Source organism: Oryzias latipes, chromosome 10 (assembly GCF_053564925.1).
Source record: "Oryzias latipes strain Hd-rR chromosome 10, Olatipes_Hd-rR_3.1".
Taxonomy (NCBI): domain Eukaryota; kingdom Metazoa; phylum Chordata; class Actinopteri; order Beloniformes; family Adrianichthyidae; genus Oryzias; species Oryzias latipes.
In genome coordinates, this window is record NC_136246.1 from 2,202,831 (window position 1) to 2,221,807 (window position 18,977).

Below are 18,977 nucleotides of genomic sequence, written 5' to 3' on the forward strand. Positions count from 1 at the left end.
CCCCAGAGTCTCCAAATATAAGTCAAATGACGACTGATATCTAACACCTAGCATGCAGGATTGGCGTTTTCCCTTTTCAAAGCATGGTCTTTACTTCCCATGATGAAAACACTCACAAAAGATGAAAGTAGAGACTTTGGGGAGAATGAAAAGGAGAAGGGGAGGCTCGTGCTTCATGGCAAATAAGTATAGTCTGTAAGATGTGTTGTCCTAAGAAAAATCTGATTGCTCGTGAAAATCGTGACATAACTCTGTTCATATTTTGGCCTCTGTGATGCAAAATAGGAACTGCTAATGCTTCAACCTGTTCAAGACTCCTTCCATTTTTGTTTTCAGGCTCTGACTTTACTCCTAAGGGAAATTTTCTCTTTTCTTGTTTTGTACTGGCTGCAGGTTTTTGTTTTGCCAGTCATGCTTTAGAATTACAATGGTGCCCTAAAAATATGTATTTTGTACTTGTGTTCATTCTTCTCCTTTTTTTTTATTTAAATTTTTTGACAGGGAATAACAGCTTTTGCATTATTGTTACATTGTTTCCAAGTTTGTGTTCATTCTTCTATATTTTCTTTTGTGTGTTTCTTAGGTTGTTGAGCTCCATTAAGCCTGGACTAGTTAAGAAGATCAACAGGCTTCCAACACCCATAGCTGGTCTGGTAAGATTTGTAACCTCATGCTTCACACCTCTCAGCTAAGACTCGTAGCAACTCACTCCTCCTCAATTCATGGAAAGGCCTTGTTCAAAACGATTGAAATGTGAACGGTTTTGGTTGATGCTATAACCAAATTTGAATACGTCAGTGATTGTAAAGTGACATTAAACATTAACTGACATAGAGGCAGAGGTAGCACAGCAAGTCACACAACAATTGCAGGGTAGTGCCCTACAACATCAACTGCTGGGAATACATGCTTTAGCCAAGGTTGGACAGCAGCAACAGCTGTAGGGGAAAATAGCATCTCAACCTGAAATATACTGACTGTAAGAAGTTGGTGTAAAATCACAAATGAAGAATTTTGCAAACGTAGACTTTTCTGCTGTGTTCTGTCGTTCCTCATTTTAGGGTTAAATGGAATTCTTTTTTTTGTTCTTTTTTTAATGTTGTTCTCGATAAATATCTTACCTGGGGGAAAGTAGCCGCGTTTACATGGGCAAAAGTAATCGGAAAGAACGCCTGATCGGAAAGAAAATGCGTCATGTAAACGCTCCGTTCGGAATACTCTGCCCCGATCAGACTCGTTCGGATCAGAATTTCTTTCCGATCGAGATAGGTGGGTTATACCGATCGTTTATCCGATCGTGGAGCATGTAAACGGTCATTCCGATCGTGTGTCACTACTGCTCTGGTTTACGTCACGCATAGACGGTGTTTCGCTGAGAGAAAGCTTTGGAGCGCATACGGGACCGACCAGCTGCTCTGCGGACGCCCCGTGAAAAGCGCCGCTCCGCTCTCGCCCCGCTGGCTCTTCGCCTCTCTTACACCCCTCATGAGGGAGATGCGGGGAAGGAGTGCTTCGTGCCCCCCGACGCTCACTCGGTCCACTGGCACCCGAGTGAGCAGAGGAGCTGGATTAATAATTTTGTGTCCGAGAGGGGGAGGATGCTTTTTTACGTGTGCATTTTGTTGTTTTGTTATGTGTGGGAGAATTCAGACTGCTGTGTTTCTCGCACGGTCCTGGATTTTGTGTCCATCAAGGCTAATGATGTTAGCCCGTGTTAGCCTGTCCTAAGCCTTCTTCCATCTTAATTCTTCCACAAAAAAGCACTGACCAAACGGATTAAATATAACGATGAGCGAACAGGCACTTCATAATATTCATAACATTAATAAAAGCACATTTGGAAGATTGTCTCGTATTACGGAGCTGCTGCACATGCTGTCTGTCTGTGGCAGCGGTTTGTTTACCACGGGACCTATTTCCTCATCCGGGTGATTTTACACTACTGCGCATGCCCAAATGATTCATTCCGACCGAAAGTCTGAGCCATGGGAACGTTTGTTCTAATCGGATAAAGGTTTTCTGTGCCCATGTGCACGGGTGAATTTTAACCCGACCATTGATCCGATCAAGATATTCTGCCCATGTAACCGCGGCTAATGTTTGTCACGTAAGAAAGTCCAGCAGGGGCTGACACTGTAAACAGCTTCTACCTACCCTCAGTGACTCCCCTGACTCACGTCTGTCAGCCGCGACTCGTCTCGTGGGCTGACTCAAGTCTCAAGGGCTGCGACTAATGTACTTCATTTAGTGAATTTCAATACATATGAACACTGATAGATTTTAGCTGAGGAATGTAAAGAACAGTGGGGCCCTTTCATAACAACAGAAGACCTTGATCTCAGGGAAATGGCCTTTCAGGACCACTACTCACACGTAGTGGTCCTTTCTGTGAAAGCTGATCGCTCTGAAGCTTACTTCACTTTTAATCTGCTGTACTTATATTTTCTTTGATTTAAGATCTCCAGAGTAATAGAAGGGTGTGACAAAAAGTGTTTTCATCAAAATCAAATGTTGTAACCCTTGTGCTATCTTAGATGACCCCCCCCCCCCCTTCCATTGACGTGTTCTCCCTACCATGACAAAGGTGGATAAAGGTGGAAAGATTTCATGTAATTCATGGACACCAGTGAAGATCACAAATCATTGAAGAAAAAAGGTTCAGAGCACTGTCTAGTGGGTCTAGATGACCCAACTCCCAACGTTAAAGTGCCTAGGATAGCACAAGGGTTAAGGAGAGAAACCACACATGCAGTAAATTTAGTTTCTGATGCATTGCTCTTAAAAACAGATCCTTAAGCAGACTTAGAGACTGTGACAGACGTGCTTTCTTCATGCTGTAGTCATGTGCGACAGGTTCTTAAATTGTCCAGGCCCATAGACATAGAGGTTCATAGAGAAGTACTGCAGCATCTTAATCGACACAAGAGGTCCGCATTTATTACTTGAACAGCACTAACTGACCTCTTGTTCAGAGCGGAGTGGTTAAAAAAAATCAAAAAGACGTACGTGTGCACACAATGTGCTTGTGTCTCAACTACTCCCCCCCCACCTATCCTTATGAGTTTTTGCTACAAACTGTCGCCCGCCCGCAGCATGCCCGTAGAAATGTGTATGAACATTTTTGTACTACAGGTTACCTTGCGCGCCACCTGTATACCCATACTGATTTGCCTATTTTTCGTCCGCAGACAGCCCATAAGGACAGTTGTAACTAAGGCAACTTTCAGAATTTGCAGTTCAGGAGAAAAACTGAAAACTTATCTGGTAGTGGTAAAAAAAGATTTTATATAAATGTCCATATTTCATGTAGTTCTATGTCTAAATACCACAAAATACACTTTGTCCTCTGCGATTAAAACTTTACTCTTGAACAGTTGTCACTCATGCATATAATAGTCTTTTTTTCCCAAAGAGGAAACCTAATGGTCCCAAATGCTCTGTAAATCTGGTGTCAGCATTATGACATAAGAATTATGACTTAGCTCAAAGAGCCAATGAACACCACATGGTAATCATGCTCACAGTCATCTGTGGATATCTATAAACACCTCAACTGGCTAAGAAAAAAACACTGAGGGAATTTATTCCTGAACAATGTGACCTTTAAGATTTCATAATTCTGTCTCGGAAGTTCCTGTTTCTCAGCACCGATTTTTTTTTTCTTCCTCTTGGCTTTGATTACAGAGGTGAGAATCATTTAAACAAGAGCTCTGCTATCACAATAAAACACAGCCTACTCCCCCTTCCCCTTCCTGTTTGGAGGCTAATGGGAAAACGAGTCTCTGTGGGGTTGTGGCTGTTTTGTGTTTGGAGTCTTGATGCTGTTCTGCATGTATGGTTTAGTGTTCTGATCAACAGCCTATCAAATGTTTCTATAGAATGATTAGGTTAAATGTTATATAAATCGACACACACTCAAGATTTCTATGAAAATTAAAGAGTTTTTTTTGTGTATCAAATGTTTAACAAAAGTAAAAATGTCAGTAAACATTTTTTTTTAATGAGAACCCTTTGTTAAACATAATTAGATCCTCTTTACCCAAACACTGAGGCAGTGAACTTTTTCTCTGTAAACATTTAGTCAGTTTTACTCTTCCGGATATAAGAAGGAGCTTTTTGGGGAATCCAGACTAATGGTGAGTTATGTTTACAATGCTTTATCCCTTGAAAGTGGTTTGGCAAAAAGAAGACCTCAGTTGTTTGTGCTACTGTTTCCATGTTTGCATCTGAGAGAAATCAACTGCATCCACTGGTGCCTGATAGAAAATCTTTGTGAGCTGTACAGAGAAAAGATATATGAGCCTGAGATGATGTAACCAAGCCTGTCTTCTGTTTTTAACAAAATACAGGCTTGTTTAAAGCAAGAACAACCAAATCTTCTTCGTGGTGCAGCTGCAATGTCTCTTCAGGCCATAGCTTTTCATCCAAATATTTCCTGACAGCAGGTAAAGCTGCTCCTTAAGCTCTTTACTCTGATCAGAAAAAGCCAGGCTCCCACTGCTGGTCTCTTGGTAGTTTATGTTTGAGTTACCAAATGAATAACCGGGAAAAACTAGACAAAGAAAACCAAATTACACTTTTCAGAATACATGTTTACATGAAGACTTAGAATACTATGAAACAATATTACCGTGTGGCCTCTGATCATATTTTAATAATAATGGATTGGATTTATCTGCGCTTTTCAAGACACTCAAAGCGCTTACATTGTGTCCATTATTCATTCACTCCTCATTCATACTTGGTGACGGTAAGCTACTGTTGTAGCCACAGCTGCCCTGGGGCAGACTGACAGAGGCGTGGCTGCCAGTTCGTGCCTATGGTCCCTCTGACCATCACTGGGACATTCATATAGATTCAGACACCAGTGGAGCCACACTGGAGGCAAGGAGGGTGAAGTGTCTTGTCCAAGGACACAAGGACATTTTGGCTGGTGGGAGCGGGGATCGAACTGCCAACTGTTTGATCATTGGACGACCCGCTCAACCACCTGAGCCACTGTCGCCCCTTTAAGGAGTTGCTATTCCATTTTCAATGTCTTTGCTCTGTTTCATCCTCTTCCTGCTTGCTCTCTGCTCTCTTTCTCCTAAGCTAATGTTGCCCCACCTCGCTCCTTGTTATCCAATGCATGAATAGCGCATGAACAGTCAATTTTTCAGTTCACCACAAGTGGTCAGTAATGAGAACCATAACTTAAATGTAAACAACATATACAAAATGGAAACATTTTGTGACAGTTACATCAGGGGATTTCATAGTCCTTTGGAAGAACGCTGTTAATTGAACTATGGTCATTTGGGTTGTCTTCTTTAACATTTTCTATGAAAAATTATAATAGTATGATCTGTGACACCGTCTCTGTGTTGACAGCAAGCTAAGCTGCCTGTGGATTTTGCCCATGTACGGTGCCAGCATTGAGCGCCTGGAGGCCGGGGCTTTTCCCACGGACCCCGGTTGGGTCTCGGGAAAAGGTACAATGTGGGATCGCTGTCCTGTGGGCCCACAGCTCAAAAGTGTCTGGTGTAACGTGGTGTGGGTGGCAGTCAAAGGCGGTTGCGTCACCGGCCCAAACTCCAGCTATGGAGCTTGGCTTTTGGGACATGGAACGTCACCTCTCTGGGATGGAGGGAGCCTGAGAGTGTGCAGGAGGTTGAGAGGTACCGCCTAGATATAGTTGGGCTCACCTCCACGCACTGCCTGGGCTCTGGAAATCAGTCCTTCGAGAGGGTTTGGACTCTCTAACGTTATGGAGTTGCACATGGTGAGAGGCGGCAGGCCACTATGGGCTTACTCGTGAGCCCTCAGCTCAGCCGCAGTGTTTAAAGTGTTGGAGTTAACCCTAGTGGATGAGAGGGTTGTTTCCCTTCAGGTATGGAACAGGTCTGACTGCGGTTTCGGCTTACGCGCTGAACAGCAGTTCAGAGTATCCGGCCTTCTTGCTGTTTCTCAGAGGGGTACTGGAAAGTGCACCAATGTGGGAGTCCATTGTCCTCCTGGGGGATTTCAGGATGATGATCGACTCTGTTGCTGTTTCAGGCGATCTTCAAACATTTGGGTGAAGAGAGGGAAGGAGCTGTCCTCTGATCACAACCTACTGATGAGTTGGAGTCACTAGCAGGGAAGGAGGCCTAGAGACTTGGCATACCCAAAAGTACTGTTAGTATCTGCTGGGAATGTCTGACTGAGCCGTCCGTCAAGGAGGTCTTTAACTCCCACATCCAGGAGAGCTTCAAACTGGTACTGAGGGAGGCTGGGGACCACTGAGTCAGAGTAGACCATGTTTTCCACCTCCATTGTCTCTGCTGCAGCAGGCGGATTCGTCAGGCGTCTTCCATTTAAGCAATCGCTGTATTGGTTCGTTGTGGTGAAGAGAGAGCTGAGCCAGAAAGCAAAGCTCTTGATTTACCGGTTAATCTTTGTTCAAGTACTCACCTATGGTCATGAGCTCTGGGTCATGACTGAAAGAACGAGGTCCTGAATACAAGCGGCTGAAATGAGCTTCCTCTGTAGGGTGGCTGGGCGCTCCCTTAGAAATGGGGTGAGTAGCTTGGTCAGCTGGAGAGAGGTTGGAGTTGAGCAGCTGCTCCTCCACATCCAGAGGAACCAGTTGAGGTGTCTAGGAGGCATCTGGTCCAGATGCCTCCTAGACACCTCCCTGGAGAGGTCTTTTGGGCATGTCCCACTGAGCGGAGGCCCCGGGGAAGACCCAGGACATGCTGGAGAGACTACGTCTGAGCATCTTTGTTTAGACTGCTGCCCCCGTGGCGTGGTCCTGGATGAATGGAAGAAGATGGATGGATGAAGCTCATACACTGAAACCACACTTCTTTCTCCATGTTATCTCATCTCCAAGCTAGTTTTTAAGCCCGCAACCATTTTAGAAAAACCTTTCACTGTCAGTGACTTCTTTGTGTCAAACACCCGTTTCCTGTGGCAGTGACCTGCAGAGCCAACCCACGTTTACATTCCCCTCTTTCAAAAACACAGTATTCCATACAGCCACTCTCTTGTCCCCTTAGCTAATACTACCTTATAGCCTGCCAAGTCTTGTTTTTTTTTATATTATGAAGCTGTAGTTCATGGAGGACTGAGAACTTTGCTTAGTAAAGTGGTTGGTTTCATATCACCTAAAGAGTCCTCTTTACTCCTTCTTTTCACTTTTAAACTTTATGAAGAGCTCTTCTGTTGGGAGAACATTAATTTTATGTACCACTTTCTGACTTGGAAGCTAACTTGATAAGGAGTTTTTCTCAAATATTTATGGAAATCCTTTTACCCCTTTGAGGTAACTGTGTTACAACTTTAAGATTGTTGCTGACACTTTAAAATTTCTGTCATTTTTGTTCAATTTCTTAGAGGTTTGGAAGTTCCAGCCTTTTAGATTCATTGACAAGCATGTCCTAAATTTAGAATACTATATGTATTTGCACTAAAGTCCCATTAAACAAAACAAATGTGAAAACAAATATTCAGTGCAGGGGTTCTCAAAGTTTTTGGTAACATTTTCTTTTACAGTACAGTACTTAAAGTGTACTTAAGTGGTATTTACGTGGTACTTATAGTGTAACTACTTGGTACTTACAGGGTATTGACATGGTAATTTTATGTATCTACTAGGTAAATTATTATAAATACCCAGTATGTACCACATAAGTATGAACCAAATAGTACCACATAAATACACAGCAAGGACCATGTAAGTACTGAGAAGACACAAAAAGTACCCAGTAAGTCCCATTAAAAAGTACCATATAAATACCGTGCAAGTATCCAATAAATTCCATAAAAAGTACCATGTAAATACCCTGTAAGTACCTAGTAGTTACACTATAAGTACCATGTAAATACCACTCAAGTACACTGTAAGTACTGTACTGTAAAAGAAAGCGTTACCAAGTTTTTTTTTAGCGGAGGGTCAAAATTAAGAACTCGACATTAGACTGGGGGCCAATTTTTGTGAAAAAAAAATGGATAAACAAAAAAAGTTGTTTTTAATAGCTTTAATGACAAAGGGTTATTTGTACAATTAACCAGGCCAAGGCCCTCCAGATGTTTGATTTTTATGATTTGTAACATGGTGACAATTTATATTGACTTTATCCAGCCCATGAGGTACAACAAAGTGAGCAATTGTTCACTTAGCTTGAAAACGGCTTTTCTTCTCACCAACACAACATTTTTCCTCATAGGAACCTGCTATGGCTCTCTTTTATTGAGGGCCACAAAAAATCTTCCCGCAGGCCGCCATTGGCCCCCGGGCTGCACTTTGAGAACCCCTGATTTAGTAAAAAGCATAATTAAATGCTGCTCAGCCATGGGACCTGATCCCTGCATGACCTCTCTGCACTGTGCTAATCTGAAGGCACAAAAAAGTTTCAAGGTCTGTAGATCTAGACTCTGCAAAAAATGACTGTGTGTGGAAAGTTTGCAGACCTGTAGGAGTTCACCTCAGAGCGCCCCATCTTTTTTACAAATGTTGGTAAATGTACTCTCCATATCTTTTTACATCTGTGGCCGTGAAAGTGACTGAAACACTTGAATTGTTTGGATTGAGGGCTTTATATTGCTGCCATTGCAGTAACTCTAAAACATCTTAGACGTGTTTGATTTTGCCAGGTTTATTACACTTTCAATGCTTCAAGAAAAGAGAGGCTGTGGGAGTGACTTAGTGTTTTATCTAAGGGTGGGGTTGCCTCACCATCTGTTCCAACTGCAACTCAGGAAGCTGCAGGGGGGGTTTGGAGATGGTGTTTTGCCAATAGTGAAAAAGAGTTTCAGGTGTTTGTTTCTGTACACTTGCAATGTGCACAGCAATGAACCTTTTGTCCCATTTTGTTCAGTAAAATACACAAAAATGTTATGTTCATGAAGATATTACACATTTTGCTCATATGAAGGATGTCAGAGAGGGTGAACCTTTGTGACAATTTTAGTGAAGAGGAAATGGTGACACCCTAAGAGGGAACGAGAGGGAAGGGCTTTTGTCCCTGTGAAAGATAGGGACTGAGAAACAAAGACTGAGAACCTGGGAACTAGAGGGGAGAACTTGGTTCAGGTTGCATTTAACAAAGAGTGGAGGGAAGACGGGAGGAAGACTGTAGTGTTGAAAGAAAAGGAACTAAAAGGAGAGGTAAGAAAAAGCAGGTGGATCACGGGAGCTAAACAGGAGGAAGGAAAGACCTTAACCCTGCAAAGGCAGAAGCTGGACTGGAAGTGAAGCTGTTGTTTTGTTGAGCTGATATCCAGATTTTTGGTTCATGTTCAGAGTTTGCTTGTGGAGGAAACATACAAAACACTCCGATTCATGGTCATCTTTGTAGTGTGTGTACGTTTTCCTACCAGAAGTCCCAGTCTTTATGCATTCAGGTTAAGTGTTTCTACAGTTCTTTATTTGAAAGTCATTTTGAATTTACAAAGTAGCAGCAGAGTTGAGACAAAGGGATGTAATGTGTCAGTCAGAGTAGATGCAGCTCATGCTATGTTTGTGTACCACAGATGTGTTTGTGTGGAGTTGAAATCAGGGTTTTGTTCTTTGGTTTGTACTTATTTAGTGTGTGTTATTTTTGAACAGGACAACCTCACTGCCTTTCTGCGTGGCTGTGAAGAACTGGGACTGAAAGGCTCCCAGCTGTTCGACCCTGGAGACCTGCAGGACACATCCACACGCCCCACTGCCAAGTATGACTCTGACTTTTCGTGTGTGCCTTTTAACACTTTTTCTTTTCTTTTTAATTTATTATAATTAGTTATGCAGATGTTTGATTGCAAGCATAAAGGATTCAAACTCACAGAGTCGTAATCCCCTTTTTTGTTATTAACTTTGTTTATTTGGTGTCAGGAGTGGGAAACAGATGGCCAGCCACAAAACGGTTCGACAACACAAAGGTCTACGATTCCCAAGGATCAGATGGATTCTTCCTTTAAGAACTTACGACAGTTTATAAAAAAGAATAACAAAAACATTTTTTTCAAAAATATTAATCAAACGCAATGCATTGTGGTCTATATTCGCCAATCTATAGAGCATCAATGCACAATGGTTTTTTGGATAGACATGGGAAATTTCTAGGGCACTAAATTGTGGAATAGTGTCAGGACAGCACTCAGGGCTGGACTCAGATGCAGAGTTTAGAGCTTTAATTTCAGACAATGGCTACTGCTGTGGTACATTATAAGACCGAACACACTGGCACAGGATAAAAGGAGACTGACTATTTAAGACACGAAGGAGGGAGTCACAGGTGAAAACAATCAGGGAGGATTAGACAGTCACACCTGTGGGGAAACACATCAGGGGGGTATTCCAGGGGGGTATTCCAGAAAGCAGGTTATGCTAGCTCCCACGGTAAGTTTGAGGCTAAGAAAGTTGATAACCTCAGCTTTCGGTTCCAGAAATGGAGGTATGTTTCAGGGTAGGTCAAGTTACCATGGCAACTCATGCTCTGAACATAACCTGGTCCGGAGCAGGTTTAGTTGAAGATTAGTTTGTTTACAGAGAGGTGAAGCAGCATGGCGTGTCCATTTGAAGATGATTTAGTGGATGAAAAAGCTCAGATAATACTTTTTCCACCATGAGAGGGTGATAAGACCACATATGGATGTTGGAAAAATAAACTTTTTTACTTTGATCTAACTTAATTATTTGCTTCAATTAAGATCAATCATTTTTTTGTTAGGTCACTTTAAAAATAACACAGTTTTCAGACAATTACCGTAATTTCCGGACTACAAGCCGCTACTTTTTTCCTGCGCTTACAGGCCTGCGGCTTATTCAGTGACGCGGCTAATTTATGGATTTAATTAGCGACCGCCATGTACGTACTTTCGAACCCAGTGAATAGTTTGTATTCTTTATCTAACACCAAGCACAAGACATTTATATTCATCACACCTCTAAGCAGCCAAACAGCATGGAGTTGACTTCAGGTCTTAGACACTTCAGTCATGGTTCAACAAAATGAAACACGCATGCCCAGCCGCATCCCAGAATCCTTTGGGGCCATTAGACCCAACGTGCACGTGATCGCCGCTACAATATGATGAAGCTTTCAAGTTAAAAGCAATCGTTAAAAGCAGCGTAAAAAAGCCCACCGTCACCAACGGGTTTGGAAAAGCCGGTTTGCTGCGTGACGGAGAGAACAGCGCATGGAGTGAATTTACACTCCATTTACGGTTTCTAAGGAAACCGTAAAAGCGGAATTTTGCTCTGAAAAACTCACAGCCTCCGTGTGAGCTGGAGACATCTTCTCCTGCTGATTGAGCTGCGGGGCCGATGGCAGTCTGAAGGCTCCCACACGTAACAACGCACCCGCCCCTCATACACAAAACGTACAGTATTAAGTCCGATTGCTTTGCACAGAAACGATTTGCTCCGTTCACCGGCGCAATGGGGACGAAGTGCTCCTCCTTGAAGCAGCCCTGGCCAGAGGTGTCGGAGTAGATAGGAAGGGGAGACAAGGAGCGCGCGGGGCGGGAGCGGAGAGGCTTCTGATTTCTGACGCACGCGCCGCACTGAGGCGCGCGCTTTTCAGTCGCCGCTGCTGTATTTTACCGGTGTGTTTTTTAATCAGCCCTGTTACTCCCATAACGCTGCCGCGACACAAGCGGAAGGAGAGCTTTTCCCGTTCACCCCTCCATGCACTGCTGATACTCATTCTTAAACACGTACAACAGTATGGCGAGCCGGGCATTGGCCCCGCCTTTAGCCCCTAAGACTCATGGGAAATGTGGAATCGCGGATGTTAAATTCCTCATCATAACTGAGGGATGTAATGTTGATTATATGTTTACTGTTTATAATTTTATGTGATACCTAGATTGTCAATAAGTGAATGAAAATAAATGAAAATAGAAACACCATAACTGAGGAACTTGTGAACAGAATAGAGCTCCATGCTGTTTGACAGATGTCGATACACTCAAATACACGAGCCAGAGGCAAAGCTGGAACCACCCACAATGTGCTAATGAATTGCACTCACTCTGGGATTCTGGCCGTGATCTGTCAGGATGACAATATCGCCTAACACATGTGCGGCTTGTACTCTGCCGCGGCTTGTGTATGTATAAAACTAATTTTATACGTGAAAATGGGTGGGTGCGGCTTGTAATCGGGTGCGCTTTGTAGTCTGGAATTTACGGTATTTTCCTTTCGTTCAAATTAATTCAATTAAGTAGGTGTAACTTTGATGCTGCTGTTAGATCGGCACCGCAAGGGATTCTGGGATATCATTCCCTTTGCCTGTCTGGACGGATTTGGGTTTAAGTGTGGGTTTTTTTACAAAATGTGTTTAGTTGTATAGCTGTTTTACCGTGTTTCACCGTGTTTTGCCGAGCTATTTTGTCCTACTATGCTTAAGTCTCTGCACCATGAGTGAGAGTAAAGTAGAGGATGATGAGTTTATATAGCACCTCTACCACCTAAACCTGTTATGACAATGATGGAATATTCTGTGATGAATTTTTGCACTCCGTGCATTTTTTTCCGTTCTTTTTATTGTTATAAAAATGAGCATATCTGCCGGCTCAAACTTTCCGTTCTTTTTATTGTTATAAAAATGAGCATATCTGCCAGCTCAAACTTAGACATATGAAAGTTCAAGAAATATAAGTAATTAAGATGGAAAAAAGATTAATGAAGTAATGTGACATTTAGTTAGATAAATACGTAAATTTGAGTTGTATAAACAATTATTGAGTTTGAATAAATTTAACTAAATTATCTTTCAGCCGTGTTACTTTTTTGATGGACTTATAATTTCTATCCGCCGTCATTAAAATCTCAGACTCCGTCTCACTTCCGTCTCAAGTGTCGCGCTTTCTTTTTTTTTTTCTCCACGTGTTTCCATGGTGACTCCAGAAATCGGCGATCTATTGAGAATGTCTGTATGTACCGTGCGTTAACCCAGGGTTACCAAGTCCTTCCTGGAATACCCCCCAGGAAGCATGTTTAATCTAGCCTGACTTTAAGCCTGAACTCTGGCTGAAATCCGCATGAACTTGCTTACTCTGGGTATGTCGGTTCCAAAAGACCGGATATGAGTTGGCGTAATTACGCTCGACTTGGTAACCCTGGGTTAATGCACCCATAAAACTCAATAATTGTTTATACAACTCAAATTTACATATTGATCTAACTAAATGTGATATAACTCCAATTCAATTAATATTTTTTCCATCTTAATTAATTATTTTTCTTGAACTCTCATATGTCTAAGTTTGAGCAGGCAGATATACTCATTTGTATAACAATAAAAAGAACGAAACTGCATGTACAGAGTACATATATTGATTAAGGAATTTTCCAACAATTTCATTAAATCATTGATCAGTAGAGGTGCTATATAAACTCATCATCCTCGTCCTCCCTCTCACTCATGGTGCAGAGGCTTTAGCATAGAAGGACAAATAACTCGGCAAAACACGGTAAAACACAGTAAAACAGCTAAACAACTAAACACATTTGGTCAAAAATCCACACTTAAACCCAAATCCGTCCAGACAGGCAAAGGGAATGGTATCCCAGAATCCCTTGCGGTGCCGATCTAACAGCAGCACCAAAGTTGCACCTACTTGATTGAATTAATTTGAATGAAAGTAAAATAACTGTCTGAATACTACTTGTTATTTTTAAGCTGACTTAACAAAAAATTATTTATCTTAACTGAAGCAAATAATTAAGTTAGATCAAAGTAAAAAAGTTTATTTTTCCAACATCTATATGTGGTCTTATTACCCTCTCATGGTGGAAAAAGTATTATCTGAACTTCTTCATCCACTAAATCATATTCAAATGGACACGCCATGCTGCTTCACCTCTCTGAAAACAAACTAACCTTCAACTAAACCTGCTCCAGACCAGGTTATGTTCAGAGCCTGAGTTGCCATGGCAACTTGACGTACCCTGAAACATACCTCCATTTCTGGAACCGAGAGCTGAGGATATCAACTTCCTTAGCCTCAAATTTACTGTGGGAGCTAGCATAACCTGCTTTCTGGAATACCCCCCAGGGCAAGAAGTAGCAAGGGCTGAAACGAGAGGAGAGTTAGTGTTTCAAAATAAACCAGGAAGTGCAACACGAGACAACACAGGTGAAATACATTAACATTGGACTGACGACACATGACAAAAAGTAGATTCGTACAGCACTACAAAATGGTAAATGCCCTATATAGGAAAGAATAAGGAAGGAATATGGACCCAACCCTAGGTTACACAATTGTTTTTTTTGTTTTATGATAAATTTCCAATTCAAGAAAAACTCTGTGGACGCAGGAAAACTTTGTATGTGATGACTCTGACAGTCATTCTGACATTCACCATTACTGCTACATTTTTGGAACAAACTCAGAAGCACGTCTCTTTCTACTGCAGTGCAAAGAGTTTAGACTTTTCTGCAGATTACTGACACAGCTGAGTTGTATTTGTTCATCTGTAAAATATGTTTTTATGAATGTTTCCTAATGTGTCAACAAACCAGTTTGTTTTTTATTTACTCTTTAAATTATTCTGTATTCCAAAGAATGTTTATAGGAGCCTGTCATTACTGATGATTAATAGGTGATCTGTTTGACACAGTTGGTCTTTTTCTAACTTCTATGGAAGGTTTGTTTCTCTCACTCAACTATAACGCCTAACTTTGGGTCACAAATGCAGCTGAAAACTGTTGTGTGTAAGTTGTAAGCTTATGGTTTCATGGGTGGGTGTTTCTAACACTTGCATGCCTAAAAACTTTGTTCAAGGAAGCGATTAGAAAACTGCTTCTGAACTTGAAATAAGAGATGACAAAAAGGATCCCAGGGGCAACTGTCTGACCGGTTCTGTGAGGCAAGGAAGTCCTTAGAGGCACTGCTTTGTGTCTCCAAAAGTGTATTTGCACATTTCTGTCTTTGTGCAATTTTCTCCAAACAAAGGCTGATACCATTAAGTTTTTAATGGTTTGCAAATGAAGGGATATTTATGGAGTGAAGTGAAAAGCTACAGAAAAGAGGGAACTTTATATTTGGCTTTTGACTCTAGTTTAGAGTTGATTAAAAACCTGGATCATAACTGATACCTTTTTTTATGCTTGTGAGCTATGAATTAGAGGGCCTTTATCATTAAAACAATTTTTTTTAGCTTTAAGTATATTATAATGTTCATTCCTTACTATAAACCACCCCAAAGTGGTATTTTGATACGTTCACTCATCTCTGAGTGTTCCTCTAAAAACCTGCACTCTGAGCACCAGCCCCTCACAATCCACGAAAATGAGTGGGTTCTCACATCCTGACATCACAAAGTGAGAACAGCCCCTTCCAGGAAGAGTCTGCACTGCCAGCCCCGCCCCCAGACTAACAGACACACCCATTTTCACCAAGGAGATAGCTGTGATCAGCAAAACGCTTTCCTTTTAAATGAACAACATGCACATCCATCTTTGCAAAAGTTCAGATGTTTGTTTTTTTTCCTGGGCAAAACACAAACACGCTGCAGAAGCGACTCTAGGATGACGTCATGAAAAGAGAGAGAGAGAGAAAGGCGGAGCCTCATAGATCAAGTTGTCTTACTTCCGGATAGGAAAGTTGCAAGCTGCAAAAAAACCTAATATTTCATTAAAAATATCATCCTTCCGTGTGCCAAAGGAAATATACTATCATAAACATGGATATAGTTTAACTCTGAAAGGCTTCAGAATAGCATGGTATAGGCCCTTCAACTGCAAATGATGAAAGCAGAAACTGGGTTGATGGAACAGGTAACTTGGATGCACTAAATTTGTTAAGTCTTGGGAAGATTATTTTCGTATTAGAAACTTACCACAGTTTACTTAATTATAGCAGAAATAGAAAGGAAGTATGTGGCATCAAGGCACATGAAAGGAAACTTTGGTGTCACTGTTTCAGGGCTTCTGGACTGTTTCCAGTGGGTAAATAATTCCCATAGTGCAGATTGCTATTTTTCACACCTTTGTTCTTGTCAGTAGGGAGTCTCTGCACTTCTTCCACAAGAATCTAGACAGGCTTTAAATTATCTGTGAAACAGGGAAAGTTCTGGTTCAGAAAGAGCTCAGGTTGGAAACCTCCTCTGTGCCTTTTTTCTGTTGATGGAAACAGATCAGTTTCCAGCGTGAGTAACAGTCGACAACGATGACAACAAGTTTCCACTCAACTGTCTGACATGCTTTTGTGCTGAAATGAACAAAAAAAAAAAAAGATGATGAAGCATTATGCTCAACTTAAAAAATAACACCAGAAAAAATGTTATATACACAAAGTGGGGCAGAAACCGGTTCTGTCAGTTCCTCTTAAAAAGATGAGAAAGGTCTGTAACGTTTATCATACAAACGTTACTTACCAGCTCAATGGCTTAGATCAGGGGTCGGGAACCTATGGCTCGCGAGCCATATATGGCTCTTTTGATGGTCACATGTGGCTCGCAGACAAATCTTTAATTTTACTTTTTTTCATTAGACCAGTCCTTTTCGGGCGCGATGCGATGCCAGAGGCGCGCAGTAGTAGCGGTGCTTGGAGAAAAAACTATCAGTTTACTATTATCTATTTCACAGAGTTTGTACCACCCGGAAACCTGTGAATTGACGTGCCTAAAACTGCGTGCTCTCGTCTCTGAGAAAGAGCGCGCAGTTGCGGGGACGGGAGTGTGAGGAAGAAAGCAGAGGGTGGGGGTGAGGGGTTGTGGGGACAGGCTGCAGGTGAATCGCGCAGGGATTGTAAAAACGTAAAACCCAATGCCTGTCACTCACTGCAGTGTGTGAGTGTGTGTTTGGCTCCGCGTCTTTATGTGAGCAGTCTTTGTCACATCTACAGAACATTCAGACCTACCTAAGATCACGTTTAAAGTCTCAACGCCTGCATGAAGCAGAAACTCACCACGTATCAACCAGACTAGACCATCAACAAAACTACCACGAGAAATACTCATCATTTATTAGCAACAGCATAACGATGTTATTAAAAAGAATCCACAGACTTATTGTACTTTAAAAATGTTGAAATTACATCAAATGCACACATTCACTTGTATATTTAGTTTTAAAAATATTGTCGCGGACTGAGTTTAACTTGGCTGTCGGGCCGCGTTAAAAGTTCTGGGGTTCATTGAAGGCATCAAGCAGAGATCTGATTGGCTCTCAGTTCTGTCGCTCAGCCTGTTGTTAGGTAATTTGGACCAATGGGGTTCAGCTATGGGCCGAATAAGGAAAATGGGAGGGCTGGAGCGGGAGCAGGGGAATATAAAGTTGGGAGAAGCGCTCTCTCTCGTCTCGGCAGGAGAGATTCAGGAGTTGATGAATTAGTTGTATGGCGTTTGTTGCGGTCTACAGTAACCAGAATAAAGAACTTTAAAAGAGGTTAAGTCTCCGTGCATCAGTGTGGGAAAGAGACACAACATTATTGTGTGGCTCTTTCGAAATTACATTTAAAAATATTTGGCGTTTATGGCTCTCTCGGCCAAAAAGGTTCCCGACCCCTGGCTTAGAGGAAGAGTGTCTGTCCTGAGACTGGGAGATTGTGGGTTTAAATTTGCAGCACAGTCATATCAAATACTCTCAAAATTGTACCTTCCTGCTTGATACTCAACATTAATGGGAGGTTGAATGTTCCTACTCTCTGAAGGGGCAGGGTAAATGCAGAGGGCAAATTTCACACAGCCAGGTGTATGACAACTGATGGGACTTTAACCTTTAACTTCAACTGTGAGAAACCAATTAAAAAAAGGGAATCCAGGAAATCCTATTGTATGATTTTTAAAGAATTGATTTGTATAATGGAGCAAAACAATTTTATTTGGTCAATAAGAAACAAAAAATACTGTTTTGTCCTCTAGATTGATAAGAAGAATCTGAGCTATAGGTACTTCAGTAAAATTCAAACAAGGTCACGTCAGAAAGAAGACACTTATGGAGAGGGTACAGGAAAGACAGAGCATTGCAGATCTTTATCAGATTTCCTCACTTCCTTCTTCTTATTGCCTCTTTAACTCACAGAAAACCTTGCATTTAAAATGTTAGAAATGTTAGAAAGAGATTCTTATAATGCAAAAAAATTTAATGCCACTCTTTTTTCTGCTTGTATTTACTTTGCTTTTCTAACAAATCTACTTGCTCGATAGTGCTTCAGTGATCTTCATATAATCTAAACATGTCATATGTCAGACAGTAAATATTCATGTCAGCAGTTTTGGATTTGTGTGGATTTACTGGCATCCTTAGTCGTGTTGTGTTTTCTTTTTTGTAGTATTGACCTTTAAAGTGTAATGGGTTTTTAAAAGAAGCTCTTAGTAACAGAAAGTTTTTTTGTTCTTTTACTAGACAAAAATAGAATCTTTAGCTGCATTTGTTGATTAGGCCGCACCCTTTACATTTTAAAGGATTAACTGTTTTATACCAACACACAAGCCACACCTGTATATTGGCCACATGCTCCCACGTTTAAAGATATTGTTTCAACATGTTGTAGTATACGTTCTGCACGTCTCCAACTGTCTCAGTTGGGGGGAAGTAAATACTAATTACATATCTTCTTTCCAGCATTGTAGTCTATTTATTTGAACACACACACACAAACAAACAGCCAAACAGCATGGATGTCACTTCTGCTCACAGCCCCCTCACTCATGGTTTTACACCCACGATTCCCCACTTACCATGAGTCTTAGGGGCTGAAGGCGGGGCTAACCCCCGGGTCGCCACACTGTGTTGTAGATTGAGGATGTATATGTGCTGAAAACAGGCGCGTGTGTGTAAGAAAGAGCAGGGAGCTGCAGCGGAATGAGGGGAGAGCTCGAGTGCAGTGCAAGATGGAGTGACACCAAGAACAGCCAAAGTGTGTTGGGGGTGTGTTTTTATGTTTGTTATACAGAGTGAAAGAGAACTGTAATAAAAGAAGGTTTCCCCCAGAAGAAGATGAATGATTCTTTATTAACCTGCTCTGGAGACTCTGGGGGTCCAAACGGGGAAGTGAACAACCGAAGGAAGATC

General features: G+C 41.7%; 1 protein-coding gene across 19 annotated transcripts in view; it reads left to right on the forward strand.

The window, feature by feature from the left end:
• Positions 1-18,977, forward strand: part of LOC101156235 (LIM and calponin homology domains-containing protein 1) — a 101,129-nt gene that overhangs the window by 39,299 nt on the left and 42,853 nt on the right. For 18 of the 19 annotated variants that reach the window (XR_013658455.1, XM_023959453.2, XM_023959454.2 and 15 more), the window contains exons 3-4: positions 584-653; positions 9,572-9,678. Coding sequence is in view for 17 of the 19 variants with exons in the window: in XM_023959453.2 (XP_023815221.1) it covers positions 584-653; positions 9,572-9,678 (177 nt within the window). In the remaining 2 variants the exon portion in view is untranslated. Of the gene's footprint in view, positions 1-583; positions 654-9,009; positions 9,131-9,571; positions 9,679-18,977 lie in introns of those variants that run through there. The other variant, XM_023959463.2, reaches the window with a different exon arrangement.